Source organism: Labrus mixtus, chromosome 10, assembly GCF_963584025.1.
Source record: "Labrus mixtus chromosome 10, fLabMix1.1, whole genome shotgun sequence".
Lineage (NCBI taxonomy): Eukaryota > Metazoa > Chordata > Actinopteri > Labriformes > Labridae > Labrus > Labrus mixtus.
Window position 1 is genome coordinate 11,200,225 of NC_083621.1, and position 15,993 is coordinate 11,216,217.

The 15,993-nt window shown below is 40.7% G+C and overlaps 1 protein-coding gene across 2 annotated transcripts in view; it reads right to left on the reverse strand.

The window, feature by feature from the left end:
- Nucleotides 1-901, reverse strand: part of si:ch73-233f7.1 (uncharacterized protein LOC100537710 homolog) — a 7,046-nt gene extending 6,145 nt beyond the window's left edge. Inside the window, exon 1 of one of the 2 annotated variants that reach the window (XM_061048216.1) lies at nucleotides 1-901. This exon is cut by the window's left edge and continues 1,920 nt beyond it. In XM_061048216.1, the coding sequence (XP_060904199.1) occupies nucleotides 1-603 (603 nt within the window). In that variant the 5' untranslated portion in view covers nucleotides 604-901. The other variant, XM_061048219.1, reaches the window with a different exon arrangement.
- Nucleotides 902-15,993: the final 15,092 nt, after the last annotated feature.

The following is a 15,993-nucleotide window of genomic DNA, read 5'->3' on the forward strand; positions in this document are numbered from 1 at the left end:
GGTGTCCAGCACGAGCTCAGCAAACTTGCTTCCATCGTTGCGCGTCTGGATATTCAACACGAAGTGCTCGTTTGCGCTCAGCTGGTAGGAGCGCAGAGAGTTTGTGCCCACGTCCTGGTCCTGTGCGCTCTCTAACGGGAAACGGGAGCCTGGCGCAGCCGACTCTGTGATGTCAAGATTAAACTCGCTCCACGGAAAACTTGGGGAGTTGTCATTCACATCTAAAATTTCTACTTCAACTCTGTATAATTCTAATGGGTTTTCAATTACTACTTGTAAGTGTAAAAAGCAGCTCGGGCTTCGTTCACATAGCTCCTCTCTGTCTATCTTTTCGTTGACGAAGAGGATGCCATTCTCCAAGTTCACCTCTAAATATTGCTTCTTTGCGCCGGAGACTATACGAAACCGACGGGCTGACAGCTTGGCCACATCCAAGCCCAGGTCTTCGGCGATGTTCCCCACAAAGGCTCCATGCTCTAGTTCCTCGGGGATGGAGTACCGAATTTGCGCAAGAACCAGGTCCACTACACACGCACACAGAAGCAGACATATGACCAGCCCTGTCACTGGTACCCAACTGCCTCTGGAGAGTCTCTGATCCATTTCAACTGCGTGCGTAAAATCACCTCATCCAGACATCCCTCGCCTCATACAGCTGGACAGCTAAAAAGTGCATAAATACACACAGTCTGTCCCAAATAAAAAAAAGAAAAACCTTACATATAACTGTAACATCTACGTATAAGAATAACTTTCCTATAACGCTAAGCTGAGGGGATGGGAGAGAAAAACATCTCTCTCCCTCTCTGTTGTGCTCCACGCGCAACACCGGAGGTGAGTGAACGGGGGTGGCTCGCGCTTTGATTTTCCAGTGTATTAGACACTTGGAGTAGCTGGTGGGGAGGCGTGTGTGTGTGCGTGTTGAAGAGAGAGAGGAGGGGGGGCGTAGCTTCTCGCTGCTCCGTATTGGAGGACGCCGACGCGAAGTGCGCCTCTAATTACTGTAGACGTTTAACCCTTTCACATCCCGCTGTCTGTTCCTCTGACCCTTTAAAGAGACGAGAAGGCGGTAAGTTTGACACCAGACGTCAGAGCCAGCTTTGGATTAGGGGACAAATTGTGTAGTGGGTGTCGTTTTCCAGGCTGAATTTAACAGATGATGCTGCTAGACAAGGATTTGTAACGACAACTGTAGCTGTCACTATTTTACTTTGATTGATTATTAGACTATTATAACTTTAGAAAAATTATGCAATGTTCAGGTGGAGCCCCCTGTTACATTTTGCAGTGCAGTAAACATAAACACTGAGCACTCACTCGCGTTGGGCTCTAGTGGGCCAGTGGACACTGCCAGTGGGCTCCTGGGATCCTATAATGCTTTTTAACAAGAGCCTTTTGAAGATGAATTCCCACATTGCAAAAACAGCCCCATTCATTAATCATCACACACTAAAGTGTGTGTTAAAAAAGAAGCTCTGATGGATCATTGCGATTTTTCAATTTTAATCAGCATTTAAATGAGTGGGAGTTACATTTGAGAGCTTAAAATGATTACAATGATAATCACGAGCGGGTTATACACATTTACAAGCGCATTACACGACATTAATTCACTTAAGTTGGGAACATGTATCAACACAATCAACATAAAAGCAATGTCATAACGCCTTAATAATACTTGTCTCTAATCAGGTATAATCGTTGGGATCAGATAAAAAAAATCCCTATAGGTGTTTACAGTTTTTGAGATGACAGAAAAGGTCGAACATGGATGTTTTCAAGTTCTGAAATCACACACCATTTGATGAAAGTACTGTCACTGAGCTCTTTAGTTTTTATAGGACAAAGAGGACGAGTTAGGCCTCTTTAGAGTGCGGCACATGTTTGTTCACATCTAATCTTTTTCCTCTTAATCCTGGTCAGTTAGACAACCACTGAGCCACATAGAGAGGGATCGAGAGAGAGAGAGAATGAGAGAGAGAAACTGAAGGATGCCTTTGTGGATTCTAGTTCGTCTCCACACAGACATGAGTGGCATCCTAATGTAAAACGGTGGCTAGAAATCTGAAAGTCTCTTCTTGGGACTGACGACACAGCGTTGGCCTCCGGGCAGTGCAGGGCTTGTTAGCTGCTCAAAAAGAAGAAGAAAGAAGGGGGAAGGAGATGAGGGAAAAGAACAAGAAAAAACAAATTTCTGCTTCCTAGAGGCAGAATTTTTCATCTACACAAGATGCGAAAATGTTCTATTACACTGCCCCAAAAACCTGGAGACTGTCGTAAATTGTGTTGTCCGTTGGTCCTTTGTGAGACTGATCAGAGAAACAAGCAGCGTTGATGTCTAACGATGTTTTGATCATTTCCCTTGAACAAAATTTAAAAGGGTCCAGTGGGAATAGTGGTTGTTTTTGACATTTTCTTTTAAGCCAACTGTGAATAATAACTTTAGGACTCAGAAAAGGAAGGTGGGATTAAGTTTCTGTGTGGTTTATTTCCAGTCTGATATGTGTAAGGTTTGATAACAAAGGGTCATGACTTACATCTTAATAAAAACTCATATCTATTGATTCAAATGCTCTTCTTCTTCTTCTTCTTTTTTGTGTTGTTACATAAGAAGTATCACTTTTACTTTCCCTGTGTGCAAACAATGTCGCCGACCTAACTCTCCAACATGCAGCCCCATAAATCCATCACCCTCCCCTTTTCAGGAAAAAAAAAAACTAAAATCCCCAGGTTTAAATAAGCAGAAAACACAATCTGCTTGCAGACTTAACCTCAAGCAGATGGTTAAGCTTCTCCAGAAATGATTACATTTCTGGAAAAAAAAAATCACCACCACCAGTTCCATTGGTTTCCCCTTCTTTTTAATTAACGGAGTGAAGGATTAGTGTGCAGCTATCCGGGATCAAGCGTTCTCCTACGGAAGAATACAAATGTTTTGTGATAAATAATCCCAAAGCGCTACGGCCGGCGGTCCCTCGGTGCCGGTTACATTAACATGCATTACACGGAGCATTAAGCCGGTCTCATCCGCCCCTATCGCCTCGCTCAGCCCATTGTCCGACAGGAAGACAGCCATTACTTTCTCTGAACTGCCGCTCAGCAGCCACCTGACCGTGACCTGTTACTCCTCATACTGCATTGAGAGTCGAGGGAGGAGGAGGAGGGTGATGGGTCAAGGCTGGTTAAAGGACTCCACTGGATGGAAACTTGTCGTGTACTTTACACAGCTAGATACAAACAAGCAAGCGTTATTTATTTATTGTATTGAATTAAAGTTAAGCAGGTAAAGGCTGTGTTTCATTTAACTCATATAGTGCACAAGGCAGGTCAACTGAACAACTTCATTTCATGTGTGATCCTATTACGCCATCTACTGGGTACGTTTCGACAGTGTAAATATAAAGGTGGAACAACAGGCATTTTATTCAATCTTAATGTCATCTCTCATCAACTCAGTGCTGAGTAACTGAAGTGGCACTTATAGTAGGCTTAATACAAAAAAAACAATTAACGTTTTCTTAACACAATAGTTTTACAATACATTTCATGTGCCTGTTTTTGAAACAGGGAACTTTAATCAGATTATCTATAGTGCTCTATATGCTTATAAACATACAAAATATCAGTATACTGTCAAGTCACTACCACTCATATGACCTTTGAATACCAATCATAATTTATTAAAATACTTACAATACAATTTTCACAGGAAGATACAAATAGAGGCTCTAAATCAACAAAAATGACAAGCCAAACAAATATAAACATTGAACAATCATGCGTTATACAAAATGTTACCCTATATAAATATTGTTAAATACTATACATTATACTGCATATATGAAATATAGCATAATATAAATAGAATGAAATACCATGTCCTGTGTATTTTAAAAGCAATCGATATTTCCTTGATTTCTGAACATAACTATAACTGTTCACCTGTGGGCATTTTGCTTGTGACATTGTAAAAGTACTGCTGCACTTAAAGTAACTTCAGTAAGGATATGCCAATTGTTGTCCCTAATCAACACTTTCAAAATCACGGACTGAAAGCACTGAGGGTTTATGGCTAAATGTGATCAGCCCTCAAACCATTATACTTTTACGTATGTTATTACGGTTTTTAAACATATAATTAACCTGAAACACTATATTTCCACAAACAGCATATTGCTTTGAATGACTTGAGAAAAAAGGCTAGTATGGTTCCAAAACCGAATCAATTTTAAACAAATTAAGAACATAAATATGAGGTGTGTTTAACTGGTGCTACAGATGTGACAATAAGTCTACTCTTCTGGCTAAATGAATATACAGGAACACGATTACAGAATAATCACTGAAGGCATGTCTCATACAAGCATTTTATAGGCTATATTCGAATTTTAAATCACATACTGTGAGTAGGACCTATTGTAATTTCATTCATTAACATATAGCTTGAAGCATCACTCAGGATTTTATTTTTGTTATTATATGTCCATCAGATGCTATTATTGTCCGTTGTGGTTTGCTTTTTTTTTTTTATCTGTGATCTTAGTGCGCCATCTACCGGATGTTCATCCGCATAACAGCTGTGGACAAAATCGAGAACATCATGCACTGCTGTCTGAACCTTAAATATTCTGTAATCAAATGTATAGTCCGACTCAGTGAACTGATATTTAAAGTATTTTTCTGAATCGTTTCAAATGTGTTCTTTGGTGCTGTATTTGTACTTTTTTATTATTAGTTATTATAATGTTGTTGTACTATTGCATCATTCATTGATTCACCACTGTAGCGGTTTACACAGGTAAGTATTTGTTTTGTCTATTAGGGGTCTTCTGAATTGAAGGATTAAATAACTGTATCCCTGAGAGGGTAAAAATAGCCTACATAACAAGAAGCTGTAAAAAATGAACAAATGACTAAAATGTTAAAACCATCAGTAACCCTTAAGAGTGACTTTTAATGTTTGGTTAGGTCATCATACCAGTTAACTTGACTATTAGGACTACTGTCGTGGTCTTAGCATTTTTCTTGCACCAATTGTGGTAGCCTGAGAAATTGCAAGGCTACGTATATAACACAAATGTCCATGTGGAAGCTTTACCAAAATAAATAGTTAGATATGCGTTGATGGCAACTAAAAAAATACAGTTTATACCAGACATTGACTTACTGACTTCTTTCAGAAACATAGGCCAAATAGGATACATGCTTTTCAAATATCAATTAGCAGCTCAGATGAATGGTTTATGTGCTTTAAATAAATCAGCTAATTTTATGAAGTTTAAATCGTTTGATTATATTGTATGTAGGTACATAATTGTGGATTTTCACTCCCAATTGTAGTTCCAGTGTTGGACAGTTCTTTAACCCAAACAGACAACTACTAAAAAGCCTCGTTGAATGTTTAGTACAGGTTGAGCACAGCGACTCCTACTGGAGACAAACTGGTATGTCTGAGCTGCATTCACTTGTCCAAACAAAGCATAGAGAGATGCATTATTTGTTTCTCGGGAGAAAACAAAACAAAAAATAAACAAACAAAAATAAATGAAAGTGAGTATGAAAATGTGAGTTTTAAGCACTTGAGCAAAATTACATGGTCAGGAATACAGGCTGCTTCTCCATAGACATAACTCTATGCTTAAATAATTGTTGTTGTTTTTTATAAATGTGATGTAAGTGATCTGTTGTCCCTCAGAATAAAGAGGAGACAATAAAGGGAAAAAACATCGGACAGCGCCCATGGTTGAACCCTTCAGCCCGCGGGCCGTTGGATGGAAACCGCAGAGTAAGATGTAACCATTGAGCTAAACCGATGCAACAGAATTCAGAGTAAAATGCGTATAAATACTTTTTTTTCCCACTATCGGCATGTTGTCGTCTGTTTCTGAAATCAATTAAAAAGTCAGTATTACGTTAAGAACGATGTGCGATATACACATGAACATTTAGGTCATATTTATAAAGCAAAAGCAAAGTGAAACTACTTCCTGATAGTTCACTAACAAGTAGCCGAAGCGGCGGGGGTCAGAAAGACAGGTGCTTCTGAACAGGTATTACATGTAACGTGTTCAGGCAAGCTTTGATAACTTGTGTTAACTGAGTGGTAGTAAGCCCACATTAAATTGACGACAGTAAGCCGTGATATTCCGTAAATAGATTAGCTTTTTATTTCACCACATCAACGAAGAACCTTAAAAAACCCTCCGAGTATACTCTTTCTCCTTTAGTTTTACTTTGATTTATTATAGAATATCAATTGTTCTATTCCTCCAAACCTATTAGGCCTATAGTTATCACTTTTACTCGTGTTTATTACTTTTTTCCTCTTTGAAACTCTTGGATCCTGGTATTTAACTTTGGCAGAGACATTTTAAAATATTAATTTGCAACACACTTTATTGTAATGTAAAGAAATAACTTAAGGCATTCAGAGCACTGAATAAAGTACTTTCTACAAACACAAGAATACATACCATGGCTTCACAACCAGCTAAAACAACAGGAAGTGTTAAGAATAGCCTATGCCATCACTTTCTGCACAGAGTCATGAAATATCAGATAATGTTATAAGATGGCACATGTTATTGTTGTCTTGGAATCAGAAATTATGCAATCATCATACTCCAGGAAATATAAAATAAAATCATTACCTAGTCATTAGTAGTAGAGCAACAGATTTAATTCCATCCTAGGACTGGAGTTCAGACTCCGATGAGGGTCTCGACCGTAATATTTACAGGCTATTGTCTCGACACATGTTTTTTTTTTTTTAGAAAAAAACAAGGAGTGTAGTTCACAAATAATGTACGAGTATGAAATGTGTGTGCTCAAGGTTGCAAGTTAGATTAAATCGGAAGCTAACGCTCGATTGAAAAACTTTGCAAGAAATGAGAGAGTTCTTGTGGAAATCATTATGAGCTTATGTGGATTTATAGATGAGAGAGAAGAAAACTCCTGGAAAAACGAGTTAAAAAACAGACTTTCATCACAAAACATTGGACAGCGCCCATGGTCGAACTCTTCATCCCGCGGAATGAGAGTGGAAACTTTTGCTCGTAAGATGTAACCACTGAGCTAAACCAATGCACTGATTGAGCGAGTACAACGTGTATATAAAGACAACTTGAGAGAGGAGTCACTGTATAGGCCAATGAGCGGCTCGTTTTGTGTGTTTCCGGGATTCAATCCAAAACTCAATAGTGTGTTTAAAATCCCATGTTGTTAATAAACACATCTAACTGACAAAGAAACAGGAATGTTGTCGGGTTTTAGTAAGGCTGAGGTGGCTGACAAGTGCTCCACTTCCTGAACAGTACAACTGTACATGATCGCTCAGACTTTGGTCTGTTTTATTTCCAGACAATGACACTCACTACGGCCAATATATCTGGGCTGTTTTTTAGTATCTTGTTGGATTTTTCCAAAGTGAAAATGAGCAATGCATAACCGGGTTTCGATAGAATGACGGCATATTTAAATTTGGTTTCGTTGACAAATAAAATCCACAAGGGGGAGCTAAAGACCAATGTAAGACGAGGCGTAGTAAAAATATCCAACTATCTCCCTGTCCATCTCCAACACTGATGCATAATGTGATAAGTATGTTTATATCCTGCTATAAATAGCAACATTAAGCAGTTATTAACGAGTCATTGTGTCAGTGACGTCTCTTACACTCGTTCCACACACACCGTCATGCAGCTGAACTCACAAATACACAAAGTTACACAAACACACACACATCCTGACTCCCAAAACATTGCACTGCTACAAAGACTACTATAGAGTAAAAGTCACAGCGTGGAATATCATCAACATCCACAACGTTTGTGCATGTGTGTGTGGTAAATGAGTGTGCACATGTATGGCCCCCCAGATTATTTTGATTACTTCAGCAGATGGGATTCCGTGTATATTTGTGTGTGTATTAGAGGGTGGCAGAGAGGGGAAGTGAAGAGACAACAAAACACAGAGAAGTGCTGAAAAGACAAAGTGACTTCCACCTTCAATTAGCCTCACCTAATCACTCTGCAGTTTCCAAACCACCCCACTGAACTCTGCCCAGTGTGTCACCGCAAGTCTATCAGAGAAGACAAACAGAAAAAGAGAAAAATGTTGGGGCGAGATGAAAGATGGGAGGTCACACCAGATAGAGGATGCAAGTAATCATAATACGGAGGCAGATGAAAGTAGATAAGAGAATACAAAGAAAGATAAATGTAAGCGACTCACGGTAGCAGAGCAAGCAGTGAAGTGATAGGAAAATGAAGAGCAGGGGCAGGGGGAAGGAGAAGGAGGAAAAAGAGGGAAAGAGAGAGAATAGAGGGTTTCGTCCACATGCTCCTCAGCTGTGTAAACTGAAGGTCTCTGCTGCTTCTCGGATTCCCCCGAAGACGGGGATATTTATAGGAGGCTGGCAGTCGCAGTGAATGGACCCTTGCTCTGTCACACCCGCTAATATTATTATTATTACTTTATATGTGCAAAAATGGAAAATGTCAGCAACCTGAGAGGCCTGCAGAGACAGTGTGTGTGTGTGTGTGTGTGTGTGTGTGTGTGTGTGTGTGTGTGTGTGTGTGTGTGTGTGTGTGTGTGTGTGTGTGTGTGTGTGTGTGTGTGTGTGTGTGTGTGTGTGTGTGTGTGTGTGTGTGTGTGTGTGTGTGTGTGTGTGTGTGTGTGTGTGTGTGTGTGTGTGTGTGTGCGCGTGTGTGCGCGCGCCTCATGCTCATGAGAAAGTGTCTGTTGGTGAGACATTATATAAAATGGGCAAAGGAAAGAAGCAAGAAGACTTTGAGCGAAACAGAATAACAGGGAGAAGTTGGCATGTATCAAGGGGTGTAACGTGATCTCCTGAACTTATTAGAGCTGTCAAAGAGTGAGAGCAAAGAGAGAGTGAGAGAGGTGGAGCAGGGCTAGACAGACACAGACATGAGCACATATTCCAACTCCAGATTATAAGATTCCCGCAAGTTGCAGACGTGTTGAAACAGACTACACACACACACACACACTTGCATTCACACACTGGTCCACGTCCACCTGGTAACAGATGCAAACTTAGGCACACATGCAGAAACACAAACAGTCTGATAGACATAACAGAGGTGCACGCGCATGCACTCATGCTGGGGAGAGAGGAAATTCCAGAGGGAACAGGTGGGAGTGGCGATAGCAATCTATCAGGATGACTTTGATCTTCCCCATGCATCTGTCACCACTGCTGAAATACTCTGGATGGATCAGGCCCTGTCCAATTAATCATAATGAGTATATGCACGCCAAGATGTTATAACAGCACCACACCAAAATACTTGCACAGCAAAACTGTTGCCATAAATGAGTGAGTAAAGATCAAGTTCTATGTGCAAAGTGAAAGTAAGTTAAGATTCCTCACTGTCTGTTGACAGCCTATTTGTATACCCATGTCTCCTTATTTTCTTTAAGGGTAAAGTACAAATACATGAACAGTGGCATCTCTCTCTCTTTTTTTTATTGCCGTGGTCAGTGAGAGAAAATGATCTGAAGGAGGCAGTGTTGAGGGAAGCTCCAGGGACTTGACTTGAGCTGCACCTGAAACATAAGAAATAACATCATGGAAATATTTGGTCCAGATGGTGAAATTAAACAACATTTCTTGTAATTGTCAATAAAGTCAAATGTAATTTTCATATCGTGTTATGGTCAGCAAGATGATCTGACATTTCAGGGAGGGAAGAAAAAACAGGAGGAAGGGAAAAGGAAGAGAATAGGGAGGCAGAGAGGATACAGAGACGTGGCTCTGGCAAATTTTTTTAGTGTTTATTAAGGACAGAAGTCAAAGCTCAAATGTGTGTTCAGGGGGGTGCATGCAATGGAGGATGCGTGTATCCTTAGTGTGAACTTCACCTTAGCACCGAGCAAAATCATTCAGCAAATATCCCATCACAATGAAAGAGAATAAAAATGTCTGTATCGGCCTTGTGTGTGTGTGTGTGTGTGTGTGTGTGTGTGTGTGTGTGTGTGTGTGTGTGTGTGTGTGTGTGTGTGTGTGTGTGTGTGTGTGTGTGTGTGTGTGTGTGTGTGTGCGTGCATGTGTGCCTGTGTGTGGGTGCCAAGGCTGAGATGAGAGTGGAGAGCCCCCGCCTCAGGGGCCACAAAGACAGCTGACTGACAAGCCACATGAACATGAATGTGCCTGTGTAACCCACTCTGTACCAAATTCTAATCATCACACCTCTTCTCCTCTTTGGTCCCTCCTCCCTACCCATCCCTACCTCTTAATTACACCTCTTTTCAACCCTCCCCATCCTTGATACCCTTCTTCCAACCATCCCTTCTTCCTCCACTTCTCTATTTCCTCCCTAATATAATGACCCCATGGGTAATTAGCCACTTAAAAACATGAAAAAAAATCATGAATGGAGGCCTGCCCATGAACAGGTTTGCACATAAACACATTGGTCAGCTCATGGAGTGTGCTGCACAGCCAAAACACAAGCAGCAATCGTGAAAACATGCAAGGAGGAAAAAACTCAATCTTGACGGAAACCGTTTGCAGAAATTATTCATTTCCCTCCTTTTTTATGTTTTCCTTGTGCTGACTGTACACCCCTCCCTCTCCCCAGTCTCCCTCTTTCACTCACTCTTTCCCTCTCGCACATTCCTCTCTGTTTTTTGCATATCTCTACACCCCCCCCCCCCACCCCCCCACCCCCCCACCACCACCACCATTTGCACTTTTGCTCTATACTTCACCATTTTTAAAACAACTCTCCTTCCCCCTCTCATTTTCTCTTTCTCTCTCTCTCTCTTTCCTCCTCATTCCCGCCCTCCCCTCGCTACCTGACATTGTGGCTCGATGCCCAATGAGTCACACCTCTGCTAAAATCATCAGAGATGGAGGGAGAGAAAGAGGGAGGGAGGGAGGGAGCAAAAGAAAGAAATCATCAGGGAGAGGGAAAAAGCTAGAGAGTATGACAGAGAGAAAAATTTAGAAAATAAAAATGGGAGGAGAGAAAGTTAGAGAGGCAGAAAGAGGGAGCCTCCGGGGAGAGAAAGGAGCATAGAGTGCGTTTAACTTTTTGACTCCAGTAGTCAGTGTGTGCTTGTCAGTAACAGTTAGCCTTTAGACAACAACACTTTCCACCCGCTCCATGCACAAATGAAACACACACATAGTCATACACAAACATAGCCAATCAATGACATCGTGCATAAGCCCACCTGCATGCTTTGCAAAACACACATACACACTCACACGGCAATCAGACATGCAAACAAACCGGAGTGAAAAAGTGTGGCTGCAGCCCTGCCTCTCTACATCAGCCTCCCCCACCCTCGCTTGCAGTTCCCCCTGGATACCACACAAACACTCCCTGTTGGGCAACACTGGGAGTCAAGAGAGGACGTACATGGGTCACACACCTCCTCAAGCGCTGCGAGTTCGAAAACAGTTATTTGCGAGGACATGTATGATTGTGTTTGTGCATTTTGTGCAAGTGTTTTAGCTGTGAGATTTAGTGTATTTGCATAAGTTTCTTATTGCACAAATCCACAAAAGTCAAGTGAAAGACATTTAGTCTGCATTGAAATTTGATTGATGACGAGAACTTTGAAGTTAATGAGCAACAAGTTGTCAAAGACTGGAAAGAAGAATAAAAAAACGGACACAAAATGTCCAGTGCACAAAAAGTCAAAATGGAAAGATTAATTCTTGGATGGACATATATATATTTTTTTTTACTACCTTTAGTCCTCTTCGTCCTCTTATTTCACCCGTGACAACCCTTTTTCCTGAGCTGTGACCTTGGCTTGCTGGTCACAGTGGGGGCGCAGGCTTTAACGAGACTTGTGTTTTATGAACCATGAGGGATCTCTGCAAGCTGTGTGGATCTGCTTTGTGCCACGTGCCTGTCATCATTCAGCAGTGTTGTTTTTGAACTTTTCTTTTCAACTCAAACAAGCTCATGCGTCTAACAGACAAGCTTATTCTTTCTGATGTGGAATCAATAGCTCTGTTGAAAAGTAAATCAATCAGTCCAACAATCAATTGGGTTTTCTGTCTTAAAAATCCTTCGATGGCTTATCACCACGTGTCCAGATGGAAGGAAACCAAGTCGGTTTCATGTTTCCTTTATCTGGGGTTTTACACCGAGGGATTCGTTTTGATTTTAGGGAAACTGAAAGACTCCGGCTCAAGACTCTTTAGTACCCCTACAAATGGTACAATCTATTCTACTTTGATGGGGTCAATCCTACTCGAAGCCCCAGGCTTAGGAAGCGGAACAGGCCTCTACCCATAGCTGTAATGTTTTTAAAGCCATACCAGCCAGACACAAAGCTCCCTTTGCCCTTTTTACTGAACACACCAGACAAAACCTTGGAAGCCTTCCACTGCAAAGCACATTCCCAAAGTATTTCGCTTTTCTTCTTTTTACAAGTGTGGGATGAGGTCGAAACAACAATTACGGTAAAATGTGACTAATATGTCACAGACATACTGGTGTGTTTTTTTGTTCTAACCTTCTCCTTCTTTTTTTCCATTCATCCTGTTCTCTTCTTGAGAATTCTTCCCTTTCACTTCAAACCCCCTGTAATTACAAACAAAAGCGTTGACTCTACTCCAGCTGAAACAATGATAATGATGGAGAGTACTGTGTGTGTGTGTGTGTGTGTGTGTGTGTGTGTGTGTGTGTGTGTGTGTGTGTGTCTTCATCAAAGCAGTGCTGACATTGATGGGTGTAGAGAAATATGTGGAGGACAGAGAGGATTAACACAATCTGGGCATGAAGCCCCGCAACTGAGAGAAGTGTGTGTATGTGTACGTGCGTGTGTACATATGTTGACTATGTCTTGATAGCAACGATCCAACACACAGCTGCTCCCTAAGCTTGGCATTTAAATGAAGCAAACAGACACTTGGAGTAAATGGAATACAGACATTGGCGGTGACAACATAGACAAATAGAAGAGATCTAAAGAGCAGCAGCTGACACAATAGCAGGTTGCACTTATTCTCTGAAACTAAAGGATGTAAAAAAACTTAACTACAATAAGCATAGAGACAGTATCTGATTGAGAAGGTGATGTGGATCAAATATGTGTTTGTATCATAATCATGTATCTTCTATGTCTGGCTGTTTATTGTTCGTCTGCAACTTTGTAAATTGTGCTGCTGCGTAATTTGGACAGGGTACTCTTGGAAAAGAGAAGGTTAATCACCTCGTTAAATAAAGGTTGAATTAAAATCTAATGAAAAAATGTCACCCTAAAACTCGAAAGGTGAACATCATTGACCTTAGTTGTATCTACGCATCACACTCCCGTACCAGAACAAGTATGTGCAGCTGAACTTTGGGTACATTACTCAGAGTGTGTGTTGCCGGAGTAACTAGGCCACATGTATGCATGGTTGCGAGGTAGAGAGAGTGTGTACTGCCTGGTTGTGTTTGGAGCGAGCCCAGGCCAGAGGAGCTCAAAGCACTGAATGTCATCATCAGAGCTGTCGGAGAGCCAAGCAGTAATCACACCCAGATCACCTACACACTCACGCCAACTTACAACACCAGTTGCCCCAGAGTGGTGTGTGTGTAAAAAAAAAAAGAGAGACTGATTGAGAGGGAGAAAGAAAACTAAAGACAAGAAGTATATGTGCATTCAGCAAGTATGCATCCTGTGTTACTGTAAAAATGTGGTCATAGAATGAGCACTGAGTGAGTGAAGGCTGTGAATGTGTGTGCTCGAGCGGAGGGTGTATTTTTTCTCCCCTCTTTCTTCCTCCCTCTCTTCATGTCAGTTTCATATCCCACCCCTCTATTTTCCATTTTTACACGCAGCTCCAGATGTGAAGGCAGTGAAATATTAAATTACAGAAATAGGCTTGTTTCTGCACTTTGGCTATACCAGAAACAACCCAGACTCTCTCCTGACCTGATACACACAGGGGTGGCTGTGGCTCAGTTGATAGAGTTAGTTGTCTCCTAACCGGAAGGTTCGATCCCCAGCTCCTGCAGCTACATGTCAGACCAGTCCTTGGGCAAGACACTTAACCCCAATTTGCTCCCGCTGCTTCGGTGTATACATGTGAATGAATAGGATTAGTTACTCCTGATGGTCACTTTAAATAGAAACCTCTGCCATCAGTGTGTGAATGGGTAGGTGTGACCTGCAGTGTAAAAGAGCTTTGAGTAGTCAGAAGACTAGAAAAGTGCTATACAAGCTCAAGTCTGTTTATCATTTACTTTCTCAACAATTTGATAATCCCTGTTCAAACTGCAAATGAGCATACAGGAGGATGAAAGGAGAAAACTTCACATGCTGATATTTTTTTCAGTAAATGTTTAAATGTTTTTAAATCCATTAGATCAATTGTTTCTTCTGACGTACATATTGTTTTATTTCATTTTTCTTTTAAATGTCAATGTTTAGTTCAAACTCTCCATACACACTGCTTCTAGGTCAAACACAAACCACCATGTCTGGCTCTCAGGTACATTTTCTAAATGTTTTCATCTGGGAATAATGGCCATAGATTTTTAGATTCATTTTGGACACACAAGGCTGTGGTGCCTCACTGCACCACATTCAAAATAGGATTTAAATCATTCAAATGTTTTTTTTCCTAAACTATGAATAAAAGTGACATAATGTACATTGTTATAACATTGCTGTTAAGTCTTTGCTAGAATCCATTTCTTTAAAGTGCTTGTCATTAAAAACACTGATGATTTTCTCTGTTCTGTGGAGAACATAGGAAGGTCACTAGCCTCAAAGTTTCTGTACATTTCAGTTACAAACATTGTTTATGGATTCATCTTATTTCTTGTTGCATGTAATTCTTATGCCAGTCGTTCATAGGAAAGAAGGTGGACTCAAATGCATTCATAGAAAGCAATTCCAATTCAATTATAGGGCATAGAACATATTGTGTTGTTCTATCTTAAAGCTTTTTCCTGGTCCTAATAAAACGTTGTCAAAGCAGTCTCTCACTCGTCAGTGTTGGAAAAGTACAGGTGTAACTAACATCAAAGCTTTATAGAAGTTTTCCAAAAAGTGTGACAGTAAGCCAGCACACACACTTTAGGTGTTCCTTCTCTTACATGTCCTTAAGGATAAATCATTATCACAGCTTTTATTTTGCTTAGAGGAAATTAAGTCTTAAAGGGACGCATATATCTAGCTTGTGTTTGATGGATTTACCATGTTCAATTCACAAACTTTCACACTTTCAGAAATAATGAAAGAAAAAGGTGATAGGTAAACGGTGCCATACTTTCATCTTGAAACAATTAGATTTTTAAGGCATTAACAAGATTGAAAAGATTGCAGGAAATACATTTACAAAGAAACAAATAGATAACAGATCTCTAAGTCAACAAACAAAGATTATGCTTAACAAATTGACAAAAATAAAAAAGACAAGATAGGTTATTTGACAATGCTTTTTATTGAGTTTTAATCCCCTTAGTTTGCTGTTACTGCAGTCCCTAAAACCTTCTTTTTCTGCTTCCTATCATATCTCCTGAATATCCATTTGACAACACACTGGTATAGGTTAATATAGCTTTACTATCTAGCATTACAAGTTAAAACAACTTCAAAAATCTCCCCTCGGCCCTCTGCACATACTGTTCTGAACGTGCAGGCCTCTGATCACCTCCTCCATAAACCCTAAGCTATCCCATGGATACAAACGACTTACTGATTGAGTGTAGACAACCTGATAGCAGTTTAGGATCACAGTACAGTTAACACACTGTCAAATGCCATGCAATGTGCACCTCAACAGGGGACAGATGAGAGTAACATGTGAGCGTATGCTGGGCGTGTGTATGTCTGTGCGCAGTATATATGAGAAGGTTAAGTGTGAAGTGTGTATGTGTATCTTCTGTGGATGTGTGTGCAGAAGTGAAGTGTGTGTATACGTCTGTTTGTGTGTGTGTGAGGGCTACCCTGCTCAGGGCATTGACTGAATTGTTTCCACATGTGTCTTAACGCAGAGTTCTGGGCGGGTTT